Source organism: Pteropus vampyrus, unplaced genomic scaffold, assembly GCF_000151845.1.
Source record: "Pteropus vampyrus isolate Shadow unplaced genomic scaffold, Pvam_2.0 Scaffold348, whole genome shotgun sequence".
NCBI classification, from domain to species: Eukaryota; Metazoa; Chordata; class Mammalia; order Chiroptera; family Pteropodidae; genus Pteropus; species Pteropus vampyrus.
The window spans coordinates 616,812-636,866 of record NW_011889129.1 but is presented as its reverse complement, the minus strand read 5'-3'; the positions used below and the strand labels follow the sequence as shown (position 1 = coordinate 636,866).

The 20,055-nt window shown below is 42.8% G+C and overlaps 1 protein-coding gene across 1 annotated transcript in view; it reads left to right on the top strand.

Moving 5' to 3' along the window:
* Nucleotides 1-682: 682 nt before the first annotated feature.
* GOT1 (glutamic-oxaloacetic transaminase 1) overlaps nt 683-20,055 on the top strand; it is a 24,505-nt gene continuing 5,132 nt past the window's right edge. The window contains exons 1-8 of the mRNA XM_011378819.2: nt 683-919; nt 8,196-8,377; nt 15,043-15,166; nt 15,633-15,745; nt 15,975-16,079; nt 18,004-18,154; nt 18,231-18,396; nt 19,149-19,291. Coding sequence (XP_011377121.1) covers nt 802-919; nt 8,196-8,377; nt 15,043-15,166; nt 15,633-15,745; nt 15,975-16,079; nt 18,004-18,154; nt 18,231-18,396; nt 19,149-19,291 — 1,102 coding nt within the window. The 5' untranslated portion in view covers nt 683-801. The remainder of the gene's footprint in view (nt 920-8,195; nt 8,378-15,042; nt 15,167-15,632; nt 15,746-15,974; nt 16,080-18,003; nt 18,155-18,230; nt 18,397-19,148; nt 19,292-20,055) is intronic.

The following is a 20,055-nucleotide window of genomic DNA, read 5'->3' as shown; positions in this document are numbered from 1 at the left end:
CGCCCAGATCCTGAAGGTCCTTGAGGACCAGGTCTTCCCTGTAAGGAAAGGGGAGCAAAAATCTCAAACTGTAAGAGCAGCAGAGAATTCCTGCTCTCTCCTTCACTTTTAGTAGGATGTCCCCTGTCTGAGACTAAAGCGGGCGACCCACCCGTATATCCCTCAGGGAGATACAGCCAGCCAACGTAGTCAAGGTTGCCCGTGCAGGCTGCAGAGCTGCACGTCCTGAGCCCAGACGCCGGGGACTTGGCTGCCAGCCCGGGCCAGGCCAGGTCAGAACGTGCGCACTACCCGGCTTGGCGGCGAGAACACCTGCTCCGCGGGATAGGAAGGCCTGACCTCTGGGATTCCCGCCGGCCACCTCTCCTTCGTCTCGCGCCTTTCGAAGGTCGACGAGGTAATCTCCGGTATACACTGGCCGCTCGGCTCCTCCCTTCAGTCCCGGGACGCCCCAGGAACACTGGCCTCAACGATAGGAGCACGCGCTGCCAATCAACCCTAGCCCCCGCCCCCATCTCAGCCGGCGTATATTGCATTGGTTGTATCATTACCAGCCTCCGATAAGATTATCTTCTTGGATTGGCTAACAGCATCTCCTCCCTTGAGGCTCTTGTGCGTCAGAAGCTCGCGATTGGTTAACCGCGTTGCCAAGCTCCGGACGCGGCTCCACTATTGGAGGCCGCGGGCCCGCCTCCGCCGGCTAAGTGAAGGTGAGAGTCTCCTCCAGCAGGCTCAGCTAGACCAGACCCAGCAGGTTAAGGCCCGCGGTGGAAGTTCTCGGCTCACTCGAGCTCTCTCGATATGGCGCCTCCGTCAGTCTTTACCGAGGTTCCGCAGGCCCAGCCAGTCCTTGTCTTCAAGCTCATTGTCGACTTCCGAGAGGATCCGGATCCCCGCAAGGTCAACCTAGGAGTGGGAGGTAAAGATGCAGTAGTGCCCAGAAGTGTGAGCAGCCTGGGATGCAGAGCGGACCTAACCTGGGCGGTGGGGACAAGTGGGGACAGTGGGAGAGGCTGAGGCCCAGCTTGGCGCTGGCTAGAGAGGCGGGCCCCGGGAAGAGGCAAAATCCACGAGGCTTAGTTCAATCTGCCCATTTTACAGATGGATTTATGAGTCCCTGGAAGAGAAAGGTGTGTCCGAGGTCACATAGAACAGGTAGTAGTCAGGACACAAACTCAGTTTTTCCAATTCCCTAGTCTGTGTTCTTTAATACTACATCCTTTCACTTTGTTAAAAAAAAAAAAGGATGCGGCCGGAGATTGTAAGGAGAGGGCAAAAGATAGGAAGCCTGATAGACTAGGTTTGGAGTCCTGGTTAATGGGAAACCGATAAAGGAGAACGCAGCCCTAGGGAGCTCTGGTCTGAGGTGGTAAATATTTAAGTGACTACCAGATATCAATCAGGTACTTTACCAAGCCTTGTTGGGGGAAGACAGGCTTTTTTTTTGACCTCAAGGAGTTAAGTGAGGTAAGTGCTTCTGACAGGTTAATGCTTTTCTGGGGAAGAATGTTCTGGCCCTCACAGATGTGGCAGGAATGAGTGGAGGTGGTGGAAAGGAGTGTAAGAGTGTGGTCATTAGGAGCTCATTTTCTGCACCTCCTTGTCTTCATTTCTTGCTTGTATTTCTCGGACCTTGGACAGCTCAGAGCATGGGCCTCAGTTTCCGCTTTTGCCAAGAAAAAGATTTAGACTGAAGTGCCTCTGAAATTCCTTTAATGCTTATCTTCTCTGATGAATTTGTTATTTCTACACTGTCGTTTGGACGTTTGAAACCCCACAGACCTTTCCTCAACCACATACAAAGACCAGCCAGGGAGAAGAAAATGATATTATATGGTAGGGAGCAAGCAGATTTAAAGGACTAAAAATTTTGAAAATAGAAGGTCGAACTGTTTGGTAGCAGCCGGGTGGTGAGAAGGAGGTTCAGAATCAGGCTTCCCACAGTGACTGCATCTGTACATAGGACCCATTAAAAAAAGTCTTCACCAAGGAGTATGGGAGAGGGGTGAGAAAAAAAGCCATAAAAAGTGATAGTTTTTTGAAGCTGGGAAATGAGTACCTGGGCATCCATTATATTATTCTTGCAACTTTTGTATATATTTGAAACTTTCTATAGTAAAGAATTTTTTTTTAAAAAGTCAGTACTACTTAGTTTTACCCATGGAGGGAAAGTGATGTTTTTAGCAGGCAGCAGAGTGAGAAATATTGAAAGATTTCCTTGAATTGGATTGAAGTGGGCACTATTCTAGCTCTTATTTAAATTCAATCTAAAACCACCAAGTATTTCTTTAGGGCCAGATATGTAGTGAGAAACTCATATTGATATTGATCTAAATATATCTTTTTAAAACTTCAGATTTCATTGGCTTAGTTACCTTTGAATTGTCTTACAGGGTTTTCGTGAGGATTAAATCCATTTAAAGTGCTCAGAATAGTTTTTGGCACATAAGTAGGAGTTATGTAGGTAGTATCTATTACTATTATTGTTGTTTTGGTGTATCTTTGGGTTGGTCCTATACAAGACGTTGAATAAAAATTTTCAACTCAAGAACTGCAGAATGAAATAATTTTTGAAATTGGTTCAGAAATACCTTGCTCATGCAGAGTAAAAGTGCCCTGCTAGCCCAGACCAGAAGTAATTAGCTCAGATGCTTAGTCTGCAGCTCAGATGGTCACCTCAACTGTGACAGTGCCTTTGTCATAGTTTCCAGGAACTCTGACTCCTTACTATGAGCAACTGATTTATGCATTTAATCTCATTTAATGTTTACAACAACTCTGAAGGGTCGTATATTGCTATTACTGTTTTACAGGTAAGGAAGCTAAAGCCCAGATTTATGAAGCAGTTTGCCCCAGGTCATATGGCCATCTATGGTAGAGCTGGGATTCCAGGCCAGGTCTCTCACGCTCATGGGTTTCTGCCCCCTCGTCAATTTTGGGTACCTTTAGGTGCTCCAGAGGCAGCCAGTGCACTGTAGTGGGAAGAGCCAGGAGACCTGGGTACAGGTCCAGCAACGTGACCTTAGGAAGGTTATCCAACAAGCTTAACCTGTTCAATGAGGAACCAGGACGGAATGCCCTCTCTCTAAAATTCTAAGATTCGTCTAGCACATTAGATGACTGTAGTGTAGGATAATAATGTTACTGACCTCGTCAGTGTGACTGAGGATTAAATGAATACTTATATATGAAATGTGATATGTAAACGAAAATGTTATATAAATGTTATTTTTGATGGTCACTGTGACCCATCTTTTTTGTGGATGGCAGGTTCTCAGACACAGGTCTAATTAGAGTAGAATAAGAGGCCTTGTCTTCTCTATTTATACATATCCCAAAGTATATTCTTTGTGAAGAAAACATAATTAATTACTGATTTGGGGGAAGATACTCTTTTTTCTCCAAATTAAGATAAAGCCCAATGGAGGTTATCCAGCTCAAGTTCCAGTGATGTTGGACATGATTAGAATACACTGCAACCATAATCTCCTTAGCTATTTGCTACTTGCAGATCATTTCCCCAGAGAGTTTCTTCTTTCTGTGACTAATTCCATAATTTCCTTATGGTTAGAGCAGAGCATCACATTTTCCACTAAGTATGATGTTCTCTAAGTTGACTGTTTTAGTGCTTCTCATGCTTCTCAGTTTCAGACAAATAGCTTTAAGTGCAGGGGAGACGTGGGTCTAGCTTGATGCAGCCTGAAGCAAGACATTTCCTCTTAGACTTCAGTTTGTTTATCATGTAAACTTAGCTTTCTTTTGTTCCAGACAAATTGCACTTACCTTAATATTTGTTATTTTTAATGTGGGTCCTGGCGCCTTCAAATAAAATTGTAGAGAGCTGTGCTGTGTCAGGTGTTTCTGATTACCCCCTGGCCCTCTCCCCAGGCCCCTAGTTGGAGAAGAGCCTTAGAGGCATACCTGTGTGGGCTCTTGAGTAGGGATAGTTGAGGAAATAGAAATCTTATGAGGAGAGTGAGGGTTTTATCATTTAATTTTCTATGTTTTTCCTTTTCTTCTGAAAAGCAAGATTGCTGGACTCACCAGAGTAACCCATGAGAAAAGGCTGCTCATACAGTCCTCTGGGGCCTGCTTGCTTGGGCTTTCCCCAGGCACCTTTTGATCTTAAAAAAAAGCACATGGATCCATGAGCTTAATAGTATGAGAGACTAGTTCTTATAATCCTTGTGATCTTGGGCAAACTATTTAACTTGTCTGGCCTCAGTTTCCAGATCCCTAAAGAAGGGATCACGATGTCTATTTGGTGAGTTGTTATGAGAATTGAGAGTAAAAAAAAAAAGTAAAGCATTTAGCACAGTGCCTTGTATGTACTAAGTATTCAGTAAACCCTTGTTGTTATGATGGCTTCAGCTACCATCAATGTCTATAATTATGAAATTTTTCTCTCTATCCTGGACTTCTTCCCTGAATGCCAGACCTATACTCGCTACAGTTTGCTGGACCCATTCTACAACCACCTCAAATTCAACATGTTTAAAACACAACTCATCATTTCTCTCTTCCTCTCAATCTTTTCTTTTTTCTTCTCTTTAGGTTCTATGTCTTGGTCAATGCTACCACCATCAGTCACTAGAGAGACCTTAGAGTCATCAGTGACCCTTTCCTGGATCTCACTTGTATTTATTTGGTTATTAGCTTTTGTCTTTTCTACCTCATAAATTTGTTTTGAATATCTCTCTGTTTCTTTATCTCTGTTGCCACCGCCTTGATTCAAGACCTCATTATTTTCCTTTGGGATTATTGCAGTAACGTCTTGACTTAACTATCTGCCTCCTGCCTCTGTCCTCCTCTCCAGTTTATTTTCTATCATGTCACTTGGATGATCCTATTAAAATGTACAGCTGTTCATGTCACTCTCTTGCTTAAATACTGACAGTGATTTCCCCAGTGAACTGAAGTTCCTTCTAGAAATGACTCCAAGACACTGAGCTACTCCTTGCTATTACCCCGCGGATCCTTATCTCAACCATGAAGATGCAGATCCTCAAAAACCTCATCTCTCTAAGCTCTGGGACCTTGCACAGGTCTTCCCTCTGTCTGGGATGCCCTTCTTTCCTTGTTTATCTTTTAAACCTTTCATACTTCATCCTCTGTAAAATCTCCTCTGATCTCTCACAGGAGAATGAAGGGCTCTATTCTCTCTGTTTCCTGGAGGGCAGACAGTTTCTTATTTTATCTCTTCCATCTCCGTGTAGCTACTTCTAGCTGGTGCTGGCTTCATGGTACATTCAGTAAGTTCTTGTTAAATGAGTGAGTGGATGAAAGTCTGAATGAGAAACTCATAGGTCCAGCAAACAGGAGTAAAATCCCATGAGAGAATCCCGTGATAGAAATGCCAGTTGTCAACAGTGCTTGACCTCATTGCTCCAATTACCCAAGAGGAACCTGCAGTTTTGCTTCATTAGGGCAGTTAGGCAAGACATTGGGAATACATCAGAGGCATTGGGTATACATCAGGATCTGAACCTGGGAAAACCGGACACTGAAGAAGGAAGGGGAAGTATAAATTGGCCAATTCTTCTTTTGTCACGTATAAACACATTGCCTCCCTGCCACCAGTTATATTACAATATTTCTTAGAGTTGCATGGAGTATACGGACAGTACTGGAAAGTGCAGCAATACTATGGCTTTTTCTTTACCTTTCATATTTTAGTTATTTAGAACATATGATTTAAAAATGACATTATCATAAATATATATATACACACACACACATATATATATATGTGTATATATATATACACATATATACACACACACACACACACACACACACAAGCATAATTATATATATAAAACCCCCAAACACAGACATAAAGCATAATAGAACTGGTTTTTCTATGACTATCCAAACTCATATCTAAATAGTATCTTCTCTGTGTAGTATAGTCCATATATATTGCCATTGCTCAAAGATTTCTGGAAACCTCCCTTTGGAATGGCCTTCAAAGAAAGTTAGATTCACACATGAGGCTATCTCTTTATAATTTCTCCATTAATATTATCTATTTTATTCCTCACGAATGTGTGTGAAGATAGAAAAACATTCATCACAATGTTTGTAATAGCAAGTAATCAAAAGCAACACAAATATTTAATAAGTTATACGTAGAAAAGAATGTATTGTCTAGCCACTAAAATAGTGTTGTAAATGGCTCATATATATGAAAAATGCCCAGCTGCATTCCTCATAAGAGAAATGCAAATTAAAACTACCCTGAGATACTGCTTGCACCCTCATATTGGCAAAAAATTCACTCAGTGGGTGAGGCTGTGGGGAAGTAGACACTCTTAAACATTGATGGTAGGAATGTAAACTGATAAAATACTGATGGAGGCCAATTTGGATATCTGTCAAAAACTACAAGTATACGTACACCTCAGCTCACTCTTCCATTTTCAACCCTGCATCTTACAGATGTATTCGCACACGTGTAAAATGATGTGTGTACATGGTTGTTCACTGAAGTTTTGTATTAGCCAAAGATTGGAAACAACTCACAAGTTTATCAACAAGAGACTGGCAAAACAAATTATGATACATTCATCAGTTTTGCAGCTGTAAGAAAGAACAAAGACACTGTGCACAGATACAAAAAGATCTTCAAGTGGAAAAAGCAAGGAACAAAACAGTGTATAGTATGCTACCTTATGTTATCTCTTTTGTAAAAAGAAGGACATAAGAAGCTATTTTTGCTTGTGTCTGCACATGGAAATTCTGGAAGGCTACAAAAAGAAAACAGTTATCCATGGAGTGAGAAGATTTGAAACTAGGTGGATGGAGAATAAGAATGGGATGGGGACATGTGAATATGTCACCTGTCAGAAGAATAGTTAATGGCAGTGAAAGATACTCATTTAAAAAGTGGAAAACACCATGCTGAAAATTCTGTGTGCAACCTGATGTATATTTTATCAAAGAATATACTCGTAATAAAAATCTGAGAAAGTTTACACCAAAATTTTCATATTCCTTATCTCTAAGTGCTGGGATTACATGTTGATCATGATGATTATTATTTATTTCTGGGCTTTTCTAAATTTTCCAATCAACATGTATTTTTCAGCAAACAATATCAACCGCCCTGAAAAAAGTGACTTAAAAAAAAGTTAGGGATCAATGTTGGGCAGAAATCCATAAGATAAAACCTAATCGGAATTACTCTAACAATGTCAGTTTCAAAATCACTTGCTAAAGCATAGGGTTGTTGGAGACCTACACATTCGAGCAGAGAGGCAAATGACCCCTGACAGGAATCCTACTCAGAAAGATCATTGGCTTGGGTGCAAGCCAGAGCAGCCGCTCTCTGAAGCTATAATCCCCAAATAATCATAGGGTAGTATAGAGGGGAAAATCAGTGATAGGCTGACTCAAAGTGGACTAAAAATACTTTTAATGTAGAACAAATGCTTAGAAATTTGCTATAAGCAAGATTAAATGTTACGAAATAGATAAATTTAGATCAATAAAAGTGTGAAGCAGATGAAGTGGAAGGAAGTGTTAAAATGGTCAACACTGAATGATGTCAGAAAACAGAGAGAGGAAAGAGTTGTGTTTCCAGTGGGTTGTTGGGTGATTGTGTAACCAGCTGTTGAACTCTTCTGTTACAGAGTGTTTGCTTGTCGTCTGTCCTATTTCTGTTCTTATAGGACGAGAGGAGGAGGTAGGCCTCGTTCCACCTCCCTCTTTCTCCATGTTTATGTTTGAAGGGACAACATTCATCTGAAGTAGCACCTAGCTCTTTTCTGGAAGTCCCTTGGGGAGATGCAAAAGATAGAAGATTGCTGAGCCAATGGCTACGGAGACCTCAGTGTACTAGCAATACTGACATAGCATTTGTAAGATACGTCGTTTCAGTTTGCAGAGTGCTTTCGCAGGTGCTCTCTCACTCTGTCAGGCTCTATGATGTCCCAATTTTTTCATGGCATTCGAATTTTTGGTGGTCATATATTTAGGAAATGTAAGTTCCAGAGGGATAAAAACCATGTCTGTCCTGCTTGCCCAGTGCCTGTGCCAAAGCAGGTAGTCAGTAAATGACCGAATTTAATTTTAGTTTCCCTCACAGGTCTGTTTTGATTAGATGGTGGTAGAACTTTCCCCGCTCACAGTTCCAAACTCTTACTTGCACAAAGCCTCAGATGATTCTTATATGACTATTTCCCATGGTCCAGCTTATCGCACGGATGACTGCCAGCCCTGGGTTTTGCCTGTAGTGAGGAAGGTGGAGCAGAAGATTGCTACGGACAGCAGCCTTAACCACGAGTATCTGCCGATCCTGGGCCTACCCGAGTTCCGGTCCCATGCTTCTCGCCTTGCCCTTGGGGATGACAGCCCAGCTCTCCGGGAGAAGCGGGTGAGTTTTGGGCGAGGATGTATTTTCTCTTTAGAAACTGTGAAGGTAAAGAGAGGTTCTTTAAAAATACGAGGTGTTATAGACGGTTGAACGGTCAGTGAATAAGGGTTTAAGGAGTCTGACCTCAGGAATCTGATAGTGCAAACAATGATGGGCTTTTGTATAAAGCACGGCTTCTGCGATTGTTTTCGCTCAGAAGATGATCATATTTCAGCTGCTGGGTTTGAAGCAGTCAGAGGAAATGCCAAGCCAAAGGAATTTAATGGAATGATCAAGGGACCGGGGTCTGGACCCAGCTCTGCCACTATTTTGACCATAGGCAAGTCGTTTACCCCTCTGGCTCCTGTATCTCTTCTACATGTCTAAAAAACATGAGCTTGTGGTTCATAGTACCTTAAGGAACACTTGCATATTTAAGGGGCCTCTGAACTCCCTGAAATTTTATGCAGAATTCTGTGTATGTATATTTATGGGGAGAAGTTTCTTAGCTTTTATCAGATTTTCTAAAAGAGACGGTGGCCCCCAAAAGTTCAAGAGCCACTAGTCTAGTTGCACTCTGAAGTTCCTGCTAGTTCTAATATCCCATCATTCTTCTAGCCTTGATATTACCTTATTAAAGTGCTTTCTGGTACGTAGTCTATGGGTATAACTAGAGACGCGTGGACGAGGAACACGTTTGGAAGCAGACACAGCCAGAGAGGCTCTATGGCAGGAAGTGGTATGGTGGAGATTCTCAGTGTTGGAGGGAGTCAGGGGACAGGGAGGCTGTGAGGGCTGGAGGTGAGAGTGCAGCTGAACCTCGGGGAATGAGGCCAAGACACTGGCTCTCAACTCAGGTTGTGTACACTAGTATCACCTAGGGAGTTTTAAAAACATACTTATGGTGAACTCCATACCAGACCAGTTAAATCGGCATCTTGGAAGAGTACAACCCTACCCTGCCTGTCATTACCTTTCCCTCCCAATTCCCTTTCCTCCATGGGCATATTTTTAGTATCCCGCCAGGTGATTCCAAAGTACAGCCAGGGCTGAGAACCACAAAGTACAGAAGAAGGAAGAAGGATGGGGGGATTTGTCTGGAGGAGCAGGAGTCCAGGGGCAGAGGTAGGAGGTAAGCAGGTCTAGGCTGTAAAGAGACCTGAGATAAGCTGGGAGCACATTGGATAGATCAAGCAGCCAGGGCATAGGAAGACACCTGAAGGTTTGAGCGAAGGAGTTACCCAACACAGGTGTTCGAAGGTTTGAGCAGAGGCATTACCCAATACAGGTGTTTGAAGAAGATAAACCTGGTTGAATGGGTAGAAAGAGGGAAGAGCTCAGATTTTTGCAATAGTCCGGTTAGGTATTGCGTAATTTAAACCAGTGGCCCTTATTGCTTCCCTGGGCCAGTGTCATAGTGTAGCCTTCATGTATGAAAGGGACCACATCTTGGAGACACCTGATTTTTCCTCACATGCTGTTACCCCGATACCCTGATAAAACAGAATGGCAGGGTAAAATGAAAATTGCACACAGGCACATTCTTATGTATCAGGAGGCAGGGAGGCTCCAGTAGAGATCTTAGAACTCCAGTGATTAGGCACGTAATTAACTTAATTAGGGTTGTGTCTGGATTGGTGTGAAAGACTGTGACTTACTTGCCTCAAGGAACCAAAGGAATACTGTAGAAATGGCAGAGTTTAGAGATTATGGATGGCATTGGGAGTTGCTCTGAAAATCCGGTGTTTCCACAGGAGAAGAGGAGAGTCCTGATAATATTTCAAAGCAGGGAACTTTGGCAACTGAATGTTATCTTCATAGATGCTGTTGATAAGTTAGTTGGAATTCTGTTGCTGACAAATGAAAACAGACATTCTGTGTTGGGGAGCTTCTTCCTCTTAGATTGTACCTTCTTATATACTTATTTACTGTGTTGGGCAGATGCTTGTCCCTCTCTGCCCAATGCTGTAAGACTTGGGGCTGTTGCTTGTGGAATGGAGCCCTCCCTCTTAGTCTTCTTCATCTCGTGTTGTGTTTTTGATCATAGAACAAATGGCAGTCTGTAAATATTTGAAGACTTTCTCTTTTTTGGAATGCTTTAGGATACTCTATTGGCATCTTGGTCACTCCAGGTACTAGTCGATACTGAGTTCTGAACTTTGCCTCTTTCCCTGGGTTTCCTTACTGTCCTTAGGCTCCTGTCTCAGTTCAGCCCACTATCATCTCATTTGGATTCCTGTAACAGCCTCTTGCCTCTAGTCTCTTCCTCATTCTAGTACGTTCTGCATGGTACAGTTAGAATGATCTTCCCCAGTAAAAAAAGCTAATCATGTCACCTGCTCCCCTCCTCACACACACAGTAGCTCCTCCATTATCAACAGGGTAAAATCCAGACTTTGAACTGGGCAGGCAGCATATTTGTAGCTAGACTTCGTCCTGTTCTTCCAGTTACTTATGCACACCCCACCTGCTGTCCTGCCATTCTAAGACCTTGTTTTCTAGACTTAGCAGGCCTCATCAGGACTTAGAGCCTTTGAGCCTTTGCCTCAGCTGGTCCTCTCCTGGGAACGCCCCCCTCACTGCTCAAACTCCCCAGTTGCCACCTCTAAGTCCTTCGAGGCCTGATCAAATGTCACCTCCATGCTGAATCCTTAGCTCTCTCAGGCAGAGCTAGTTGTTGGAGTACTCTGAGTTATTGTAGGACTCTGTTCACAACTTGGGAATAACAGTACTTACTGTGCTTACTAATTTTATAAGTGTAATTAGTTGTATAATTTTGTAAGTCTGTCTCTCCCACAAGACCGTAACTTCCCCCGGGGCAGGGATGATGGCTTACTTATTTGTCTTGCAAACCTTTAGTATTTAGCTCCTAGCCTGGCACCTCAGAGATTCTCAGATAGTTGAATTCACTCATTCATTCAGTCAACAGATGAGGGCTTGCCACTAGGGGTAGGTGCTGTTCCAGGTGGCTTGAGCACAGTGGTGACCAAAACACCCGAAATCCTCTGCCCTGGCTTACAGTTTTGTGGAGAGAAACCGAATATAAACATAATAAATAAGAAAATGATATAGTATATGAAAAGATAATAAATGCTATAAAAATGGAGTGGGGAAAAGTATTTTAGGAATGCCGAAGGTAGGAATGAGGATGGATACAGTTTTAGCAAGGGTGGTCATAGTAGACGAGAAATGACCTTCGGGCCAAAACTTGAAGGAGATGAAGCATGAGCAAAAGAATGAATGAACCAGAAAACAAACAATAATCATGTTTTCCTTTAGAGTTGTCTTCTCAAGATTTAACATTACCAAGTCCTTCAACCATTTGGAGGAGACATATTTTCTAGACTCTTCACTGCCTCTTACCGCTTTTCCATCTTTAGACCTTAGGATCCAGACAAGATGTCCAGTTTTTATCTCCTCCACAGTAATGTTTTAACTTCTGAAGTTACTGAGCCACTGTAGGTAGGAGGGCTTGTGTGCCATGTGATAACATCCCAGTTTCTCGCTTTGACCATTGCTTCTGGGAGACGTGGGGCTTTGGCTGTGGCCCTCCTCTTTTCGTCACTGCCTTTTTCTCCATCTAGCTGAGCCCATGTTTATTTAGTACCACATGCCACATATATAGTGTGCGAATTGCTATGGGCACCCAGATGAGTGCAGCGTGGCCTTGGCTGTAAGCGGCTCCTACTCGACTCTCCTGCTCCACACAGTGAAGTCATCACATCAGCAAATGTGATCCAGACAGATGTTCTAGAGTTTGGCAGGGATTTCTTCAGGTAGTGTGGCTAAATCAGGAGTACAGGTGTTCTACTGACAGAGCCTCACTCCAGGTCTTACTGGATTTCCCTTGTTCTGGAGATCCCCGTTTAGACACCCAGGTCCAGCCACTTGGCTCCTTGAGAAGACTGTACTTATTTCCTTCGATAATATGATTTCCCTTCATCCCAAATACAGAATTTTCTTGAGCTTTAGAGCAGTTTGCCGAAAATCAGTTCACAAAATGACCAAATTGCCACATTATTGATTCACCAAAAATTTGTTTCTGTTAATTGCTGATATGGTTTAGAGCAATTTGTGTTTTACTGAAGCCCTCCAGTGTTCAATATATTTTTAGGGAGCGCTAGTTTCTTGAGAATTATATGTCACGTGTCATATACATCATGAATATCAAGGATCAGTTAATGCTAGTGAAGTGGGTTTTTCTCTTCCCAACACATTTTCAATTTCATCTACTGTCTGACTTCTTTTAATTAATGAACCTGCTTTCTGGAGTGGAAAGAAAGGGTGGAGTTAAAAGTTGAGCATAGGAAATAAAAAATTATTCTTGGGAATGTTTTCTCTGATATCCACGTGTGCCTATCACATATCCATGATAACTTAACACCTTGGTTAAGGGAAACCTTGCTCATTTGTACAGGAAGTATCAACAATCCAGAATTGCATAGGTGTTTGAAATGTGAAGTAAGGAGTAAAGTTGACATTCAGTGTAGCTGGTGACAAAGCCATGAAGAATAAATGCATATTTGGGTTACATCACATTGATAGAGATTTGCGTTAAAGCATCCAGGTAGGTCACAATGTGAAGGCAAAACCTTTAAAGTAATGGGAAGGGACCAGGACTTAGTGGAGATCACTGAAGATTGGGGAAGTTAGTGTGCGAAACCTGACATGCACCAACTGACCTCTGCGAAGTACAGGTGTGCTCAGTTCAAAGGACCTCTGCGAGGTACAGGTGTGCTCAGTTCAAGGACCTCTGCGAGGTACAGGTGTGCTCAGTTCCTCATTCCCAGAGAAATGACTTTGCTTCTGTTTCATGTTTCAGAGTACAGTATTCTTTCACCGATGTGCAGATCTCAATATAAATAGGACAGTGGAACTAATAGTGGCGATAATTGATATCATTGCCTTCCTTCTTCCTGGCTTCAAGGGGATTTCTGTTAATGATTCATTGTTCATCATGAGGCTGGCTACTTATTCATCATGGCTGAATGAATTTGTTTTTTCAATTATTCTCAGAATGTATGCTCTGTTTCCTGTCTTAGTATTTATATCAGAAATGGCTATACCGCCTTTTTTCATCTGTTACGATGATCGTTTGGGTTTTCCCTATCCAGCAGCGTGACAAATTTTATATTTCATAATAATCATACATTCATGGAATGACTTTCACTTGATCAAGGGAGTATTTGTAAACGTACCATTGGATTCATACTGTTTATTAGTGTTTATTTGGGAAGCTAATATCAATATCCATAAAAGTGCTAGGTCTCTCCTTTTTTCCTAATTTTTTCCTTTGTCATCTTTTAGCATCAGTGTTATTTATTGTTTTTAAAGATTTTGGAAGCTTTTCTTTATCTAGGAAGATTTTTTTTAAACCTTTTTATTGTAGAAAATTTCAAATATATACAACAGTAGATAAAACAGTAAAATGAACAACCCCCATGTATCTTTCACCTAGCTTTAACTGTTATCTGTATTTGGTCAGTCTTGTATACCCCACACCCCCTGCCAAAGCTGAGTTGTTTTTACGGCAAATACCAGATGCCTCAATATATTTTTTAAATTATTTAAAAATTTTACAAATAATACATGAATACATTCTCCTTATTTTTAGAAGATAACTCACAGGTAAGAACAAAGTCCCTCTGAGCACTATTCCTATGTAACCTAGGCCTCTCCCCAGAAGTTGCCACTATTATTCGTGTGTACCCTTCCTTTTATTTAGATAGGCTTTCTCGGGTGATCTTTTCCTTTCTCCTCAGTCCTGTAGCCATAGTAAGCAACGTGTAATTTATGACATTTCTCTACTGAAAGACGTGTGCTAAAACCTCATTGGAATTATGAAAGGGCAAAGTCAAAGATATGTAGGCAGAACAACATAAGCAGGGCATAGTGACTAGCTCCAGAGGATGAAGACCTGGATTGATGTCCCATTCTGCCAGTCACTAGCTCTGTATCCTTTGGTAAACCACTTCTTTGAATCAATTTCCTTATGTAGATTGGGGATCTAGAACTTACTTTACAGGATTGTGTGAGGATCAAATAAGAATGTGTGTGAAGGTATTTCGTAAATGGTAGAACATATGGCTTTTATTATTGTCCATGTGAGGTCATTTTAAGATGAGAGGAAGCTCAGGAGAGGAAAATAGTATTCGCATGTCACCTTTGTTTTGTTACAACATATTTCTAAGGCTTAGTAAGCCTGCATTGTAGAAATGCCAAACAAGTATTACAGATTGATGTCAGTGGAAACTAGAAACATTATTTTCCAGGCTTCTGCTGGAGGGCAGTTGTGATCTTGGGACGGGTGCCATAGGGATTGTAGGTGTGCCTTCCAGAGTGCACTCTGATGTGGCCTAGGTATGTCTTCTCCCTCTGTGTTCAGAAAGGAAGCTCCCCTAAAAGTCAGACTATCAGACATCTTGGGTTAAAGAACTGGCTCTACTCAGTTATCTTGGAGCTGGTAACTCTGAGCAAGGTGCTTCACTCTTCAGCCTGTTTCCTCACTTGTAAACATGGACAAATACCAGTATCTTCTTCATGTCGTTGTGAGGTTTCATGAAATAGAACATTAAAAAGGCTTCGCCTAGAGCAGGCACAAGGTAAGTGCTCGTCATTACCGTATTTTCCCTAATATTGCCTGACTTTACCATTATCAACCAATGACCCTGCTTCTTCTCTTTCAGGTAGGAGGTGTGCAGTCTTTGGGGGGAACAGGTGCACTTCGAATTGGAGCTGAGTTCCTAGCGCAGTGGTACAATGGAACAAACAACAAGGACACACCTGTTTATGTGTCCTCACCAACCTGGGGTGAGTTCTTTAGCTCTATCAAGAGGAAAAACAGAGAAGCCAGGAGTAATTATCTTCATGACTCTGACTGCAGACACAGAAAACGTAACCCAGCCCTGGATCAACTGACATTTAAGAATAGCTTGAGCAATAGTAGATTATAGCAGGACGTGAGTAACCTGATGCTCAAATTCACATTAATAATACTTTTTCCCAAGACTCTTGGTGGACTTGTATTTTCATGTATGTTGAAATTTACATTATAAAATGTAAATGCAGGCAGTCCCACTCTAGTAGGATATAAGTTTAGCATTAGTAATAAGACAAGTCGAACTTGTTCTTACTTACATTCATTCTTCTAAATCTAACTCCTCTTCTTGATGTCACCCAGTGGACATTCCAGGGCGCTGGAAGCTGACTTGTGTCCTTTTCATTTATACCTCCTGTGTTTGTAAAAGCGTTTGATGTTTTACCCCTTTGCTTGCAGATAATCATAATGGTGTATTTTCTGCTGCTGGATTTAAAGACATTCGGTCCTATCGCTATTGGGATGCAGCAAAGAGAGGACTTGACCTTCAGGGTTTCCTGAGTGATCTGGAGGTGGGTGATGAGATGAAAAAGTAAACAGAGCCTTGTGGTGTCAGGAGGATCTGGGAAAAGTCTTTGGGTCAGTTGACAGTTGAGAGAGTCTGAGAAACCACCGTCCAGATGGTGGTTTCTGAAATGGCACATAATGAGGGAATGTGCTGTCCCTTGACCAGTGTGCCACTGACTCTGTCCCCTCATATTCCTGTTAGTGTCAGAGCTGATATAGCTTCATTCTCTTCAGAATGCTCCTGAGTTTTCCATCTTCATCCTCCATGCCTGTGCGCACAATCCAACCGGGACCGACCCAACTCCGGAGCAGTGGAAGGAGATTGCCTCCGTCATGAAGGTAATTGCCTGTTCAGAGCATCTCTTAAAAAATTGCATATATTAATATTTAATGAAGAATTACTGCATTACTGCTTACTGAATAATTTGGAAAATGGAGAAAAGCCTGAAGAAGAAAATAAATAGTAACTGTAAATCCTGTTACCGAAAGAAAGCCACTGTTAATATTTTGTATAGAACATCAGGCTTTTTTTGTAGTGTAGTTACACATATAAATATATCTGTTTTACAAAGATGGGATCATTTTGTCTATACTATTTTATAACACACTTTTTCTTTCATTCGAACTCCTTTACGTGTCCTTAAATGTTTTATAGCATTGTTTTCCATGTGTGGATATGTCACATTAGGTGTCGACTAAGTCAGTCGATGGGCATTTAAGACCTCAGATTTCTTGCTCTTATGAGCAATTATGTAATAAATCTCCTTTTTATTATTTCTTTGGGATAACTTTCTAGATTGGAATTTCTGGCTTAAAGTGTATATATTTTCTTCATTAACAAAGAATACTTATGGAGAAACCATTATGTGCAGGCAGCATGAGGATACACTAGTGAACAAAGCAGAGACAGTCCCCTTCCTTAAAGACAGTACAGCCTGTTTAAGAGAGACAGCCAAGTACTGTGAGACAGCTGCGTTGGTGGGGTTATATATAGGGAGGCACATAGCCCAGACTTGGGGGTGGGGGAAGAAAGAAGGGAAGAGAAAGAGAGAGAAGGAAGGAGTGAGGGAGGGGGAAGGGAGGGAAGAGAGGGAGGAAGGAGGGAGGGAGGAGGGAGGGAGGGAGAAAGAGAGAGAGAGAGAGAGAGAGAGAGAATGTGTGTGTGTGTGTGTGTGTGTGTGTTTGTGTGTTGGGAGGCAGAAGAAGCCTTCTGGAAGAAGTGGTTTCCATGTTGAGACTTGAAGGATGAGGACAGCTGGGGGCTGGTGGGGAAAGAATGTTTCTTAAAAGGGGAAAAGCCCAAGAAGAGGTCATGACTCATTTAAGGAAGTGAAAGTAATTCCTGGCATGGCCTAGATTCCAAGGGAGTTGGGAGAATGTGAGCGATGAGGCTAGAGAGGTAAAGGGGGGCGAGATCCTGTGCTTTGGCATCGAGCCACTGAAAATCTTTCATGTTACAGAGTGAATAATCAGATGTCCATTGTATCAGGTAGCCCTGACTACATAGCAGGGAATGGATCAGAGGGAGTCAAGATTAGACAGGCTGTGAGAACAGTTAGTAGGCTATTGGTATAATCCAGGTAAAGAATGATGGGGACCTGAATGAAGTAGGTGGCCGTGGCAGGTGTGAAAGGATTGTAGAGCTCTCAGGGACAGGAGTGATAGGACTTGGAGTGTGATTGGATGTGAAGGATGAGCTGCAGAGGTAGGAGTGGCAGATGGATGACCCCTGGCCTCTGGCTCGGACAGTCAGGGGCAGGGAAGTGGTGTCCACATAGAGAGGGAGCCCCGTAGGAGAAGCAAGTTAAGTGCAGGGAGCTCTTCGAAGAGACTAGAGTGAAAAGAACAGAGACCATGCTGTCTCCTTCATCTTGAGTGCCCGGTAGGATAGCCCTGAGGTTGTGAGGAGGCCCTAGGGATACCAAACTGACACTTGACCAAGCTTATCACATCAGGAATTTGTGGGGAAGAATCCACCACAGAGGACAGAAACTACCTCGATGCCTTGTAAATAAGCCCTGTTGGCAGTGGCATCATGCCACTCTAGGACAATATACTTAAAAAAAATAGGTTTACTGAAATCGTTAGATTTGTTGGTTGGCATTTAGCTGATGTAAAGTAGTGGTTGGAGGCAGAAAGAAGAGAAGCAGGAGAAATGGACAGTGTTAGAAATCCCTTCCAGGCACCAGCTGGGGAAGGAAGCCTGATTTGGAGGTCGGGTGCAGATGGATTCCCTGCCCTGACTCGCTTTCCTTCCTCGCAGCGCCGGTTTCTGTTCCCCTTCTTTGACTCAGCCTATCAGGGCTTTGCATCTGGAGACCTAGAGAAGGACGCCTGGGCCGTTCGCTATTTTGTGTCTGAAGGATTCGAGCTCTTCTGTGCCCAGTCCTTCTCCAAGAACTTCGGGCTCTACAGTGAGTGCTCTCCTGAGTTACAGCCCCTCCAGTCCCCGCAAGGGCTGCCAGGGCTGATTCATGTCCCTTTCTCTAGATGAGCGAGTGGGGAATCTGACCGTGGTTGCAAAAGAAGCTGATAGCATCCTGCGGGTCCTTTCCCAGATGGAGAAGATCGTGCGAATTACTTGGTCCAATCCCCCTGCTCAGGGAGCGCGAATCGTGGCCAGTACGCTCTCTAACCCCGAGCTCTTTAAGGAATGGTAAGGAGCTCACAGCCTGATGGGTGAGGGGTGGGAAAGCAGAACAGTAATCGACTCATTACATCTGTCTCTCTCTTCTGCTTATGTTGGCAGAGGCAGGACAAAATTACTTTAACATTTTTGAGGCTCAGATATTTCTGTAAAATAGGCTGCCGCCTACTTACATGTGTGTAATACAATACACGTGCCTACTGCCACCCCAGGCACTTAGCAAGGGGAACTTGGTAAAGTGAGGTTTCCCCCACTTTCCCACCACCCAGCGTTCTTCCCCTTCAAGCTGGGAAGCAGGAAGGAATTCCCAAAAGAAAAGAATATTCAACTTCAAGTTAGTGTGACAGTTTGGGGGCTCTTCATTCTTAACTGCTTTAGATATATTTGATCTTGTTTTGAAACAGAGTAAGTTTTACATAGTAGCTAAATATGCCATCTCTACTTAACTAGAACTGATGAAATATATTATTCTGTCTAGATCAGCACCTCGGTGAAGTCTGTGTTATAACATAAGTGGTATTACAGTTAAGGTACCCAACGCTAGCGCTGAACTCCATCAGTAAATATAGTCCTTTCCTTCTGCCTGGTAACTCTGTCTCTCTGGTCTGCTTATCCACCCATCCAGGCATCCACAGACCATAAAATAGGCAGGTTGTGATTCTATTTTCAGTTTATAGATTAAATTAGAGTTTTTAAACCTCCACAATCCTGCGTACCATCTCTTCTCTCTGGATTGGTATTTATACTTGCTGTCCACTCAGGATAGGTAATGTGAAGACAATGGCTGACCGGATTCTGGCCATGAGATCTGAACTCAGGGCACGGTTAGAAGCCCTCAAGACCCCTGGAACCTGGAACCACATCACCGAGCAAATTGGAATGTTCAGCTTCACCGGGTTGAACCGTAAGTGGGCCCCACCACCCCAAATGCTCCGCACTGGACGGCACTCCTCTTGGCGTCTTTGGGCTTGGCTTCATTAGCTGTTGCCTAAGTGGTCAGCCAGGACTTTGGACCAGAACAAGTTAGGTTTTCTCAGTGTATCCCACCCACCTCTTGAACCCCTTGGGTCTCAGAAGAGCGTTGCTGCAGTCTGCCCTGCTCTTCCATAGCTAAGATATTTTCATTTTTGTGGGCTGGGAAGTGGCTCAGAGCCAGCTGGGAAGTGACAGGATTTATAGTTTGGAGCTTTGATTTATTAAAGGTCTCTCCTAAACGCTCAGGTACCTTTCTGCTTTTTCTTAATCCTAAGTATGAATATTATATATGATTATTCAGGGACCTAATATCTTAATAGGTCTTTTCTAGTCTCTGGGCATTGCCCTCAAAATGAGGCTACAAAATTATCTCTCCATTTCATAAATAAGAACTTAGATTGGAAGTTGGAATTGAAAGCCAATTGGAAGTCCAATGGGCAGCCGTGTACAACCTGGGTCAGTCATCAGTAGAGCATATCAACAATTGGCTGACCCTTCTGATGAGAGAGGAGTCATTCATTTAACAAGTAATTCCTGAGCCCCGACTGGCCAAGTCACCGGTCGTGTGGTGCAGATGTGGCCACTCACCTGTATGTGAAGCTTGTGTCCGAGTGACTCTAGGGACCGATGTGTGCCTTGCTTGGGTAGTAAGTAGAATATTAGAGATGCTAGAAGTTATTGTAAAGCAGGGCC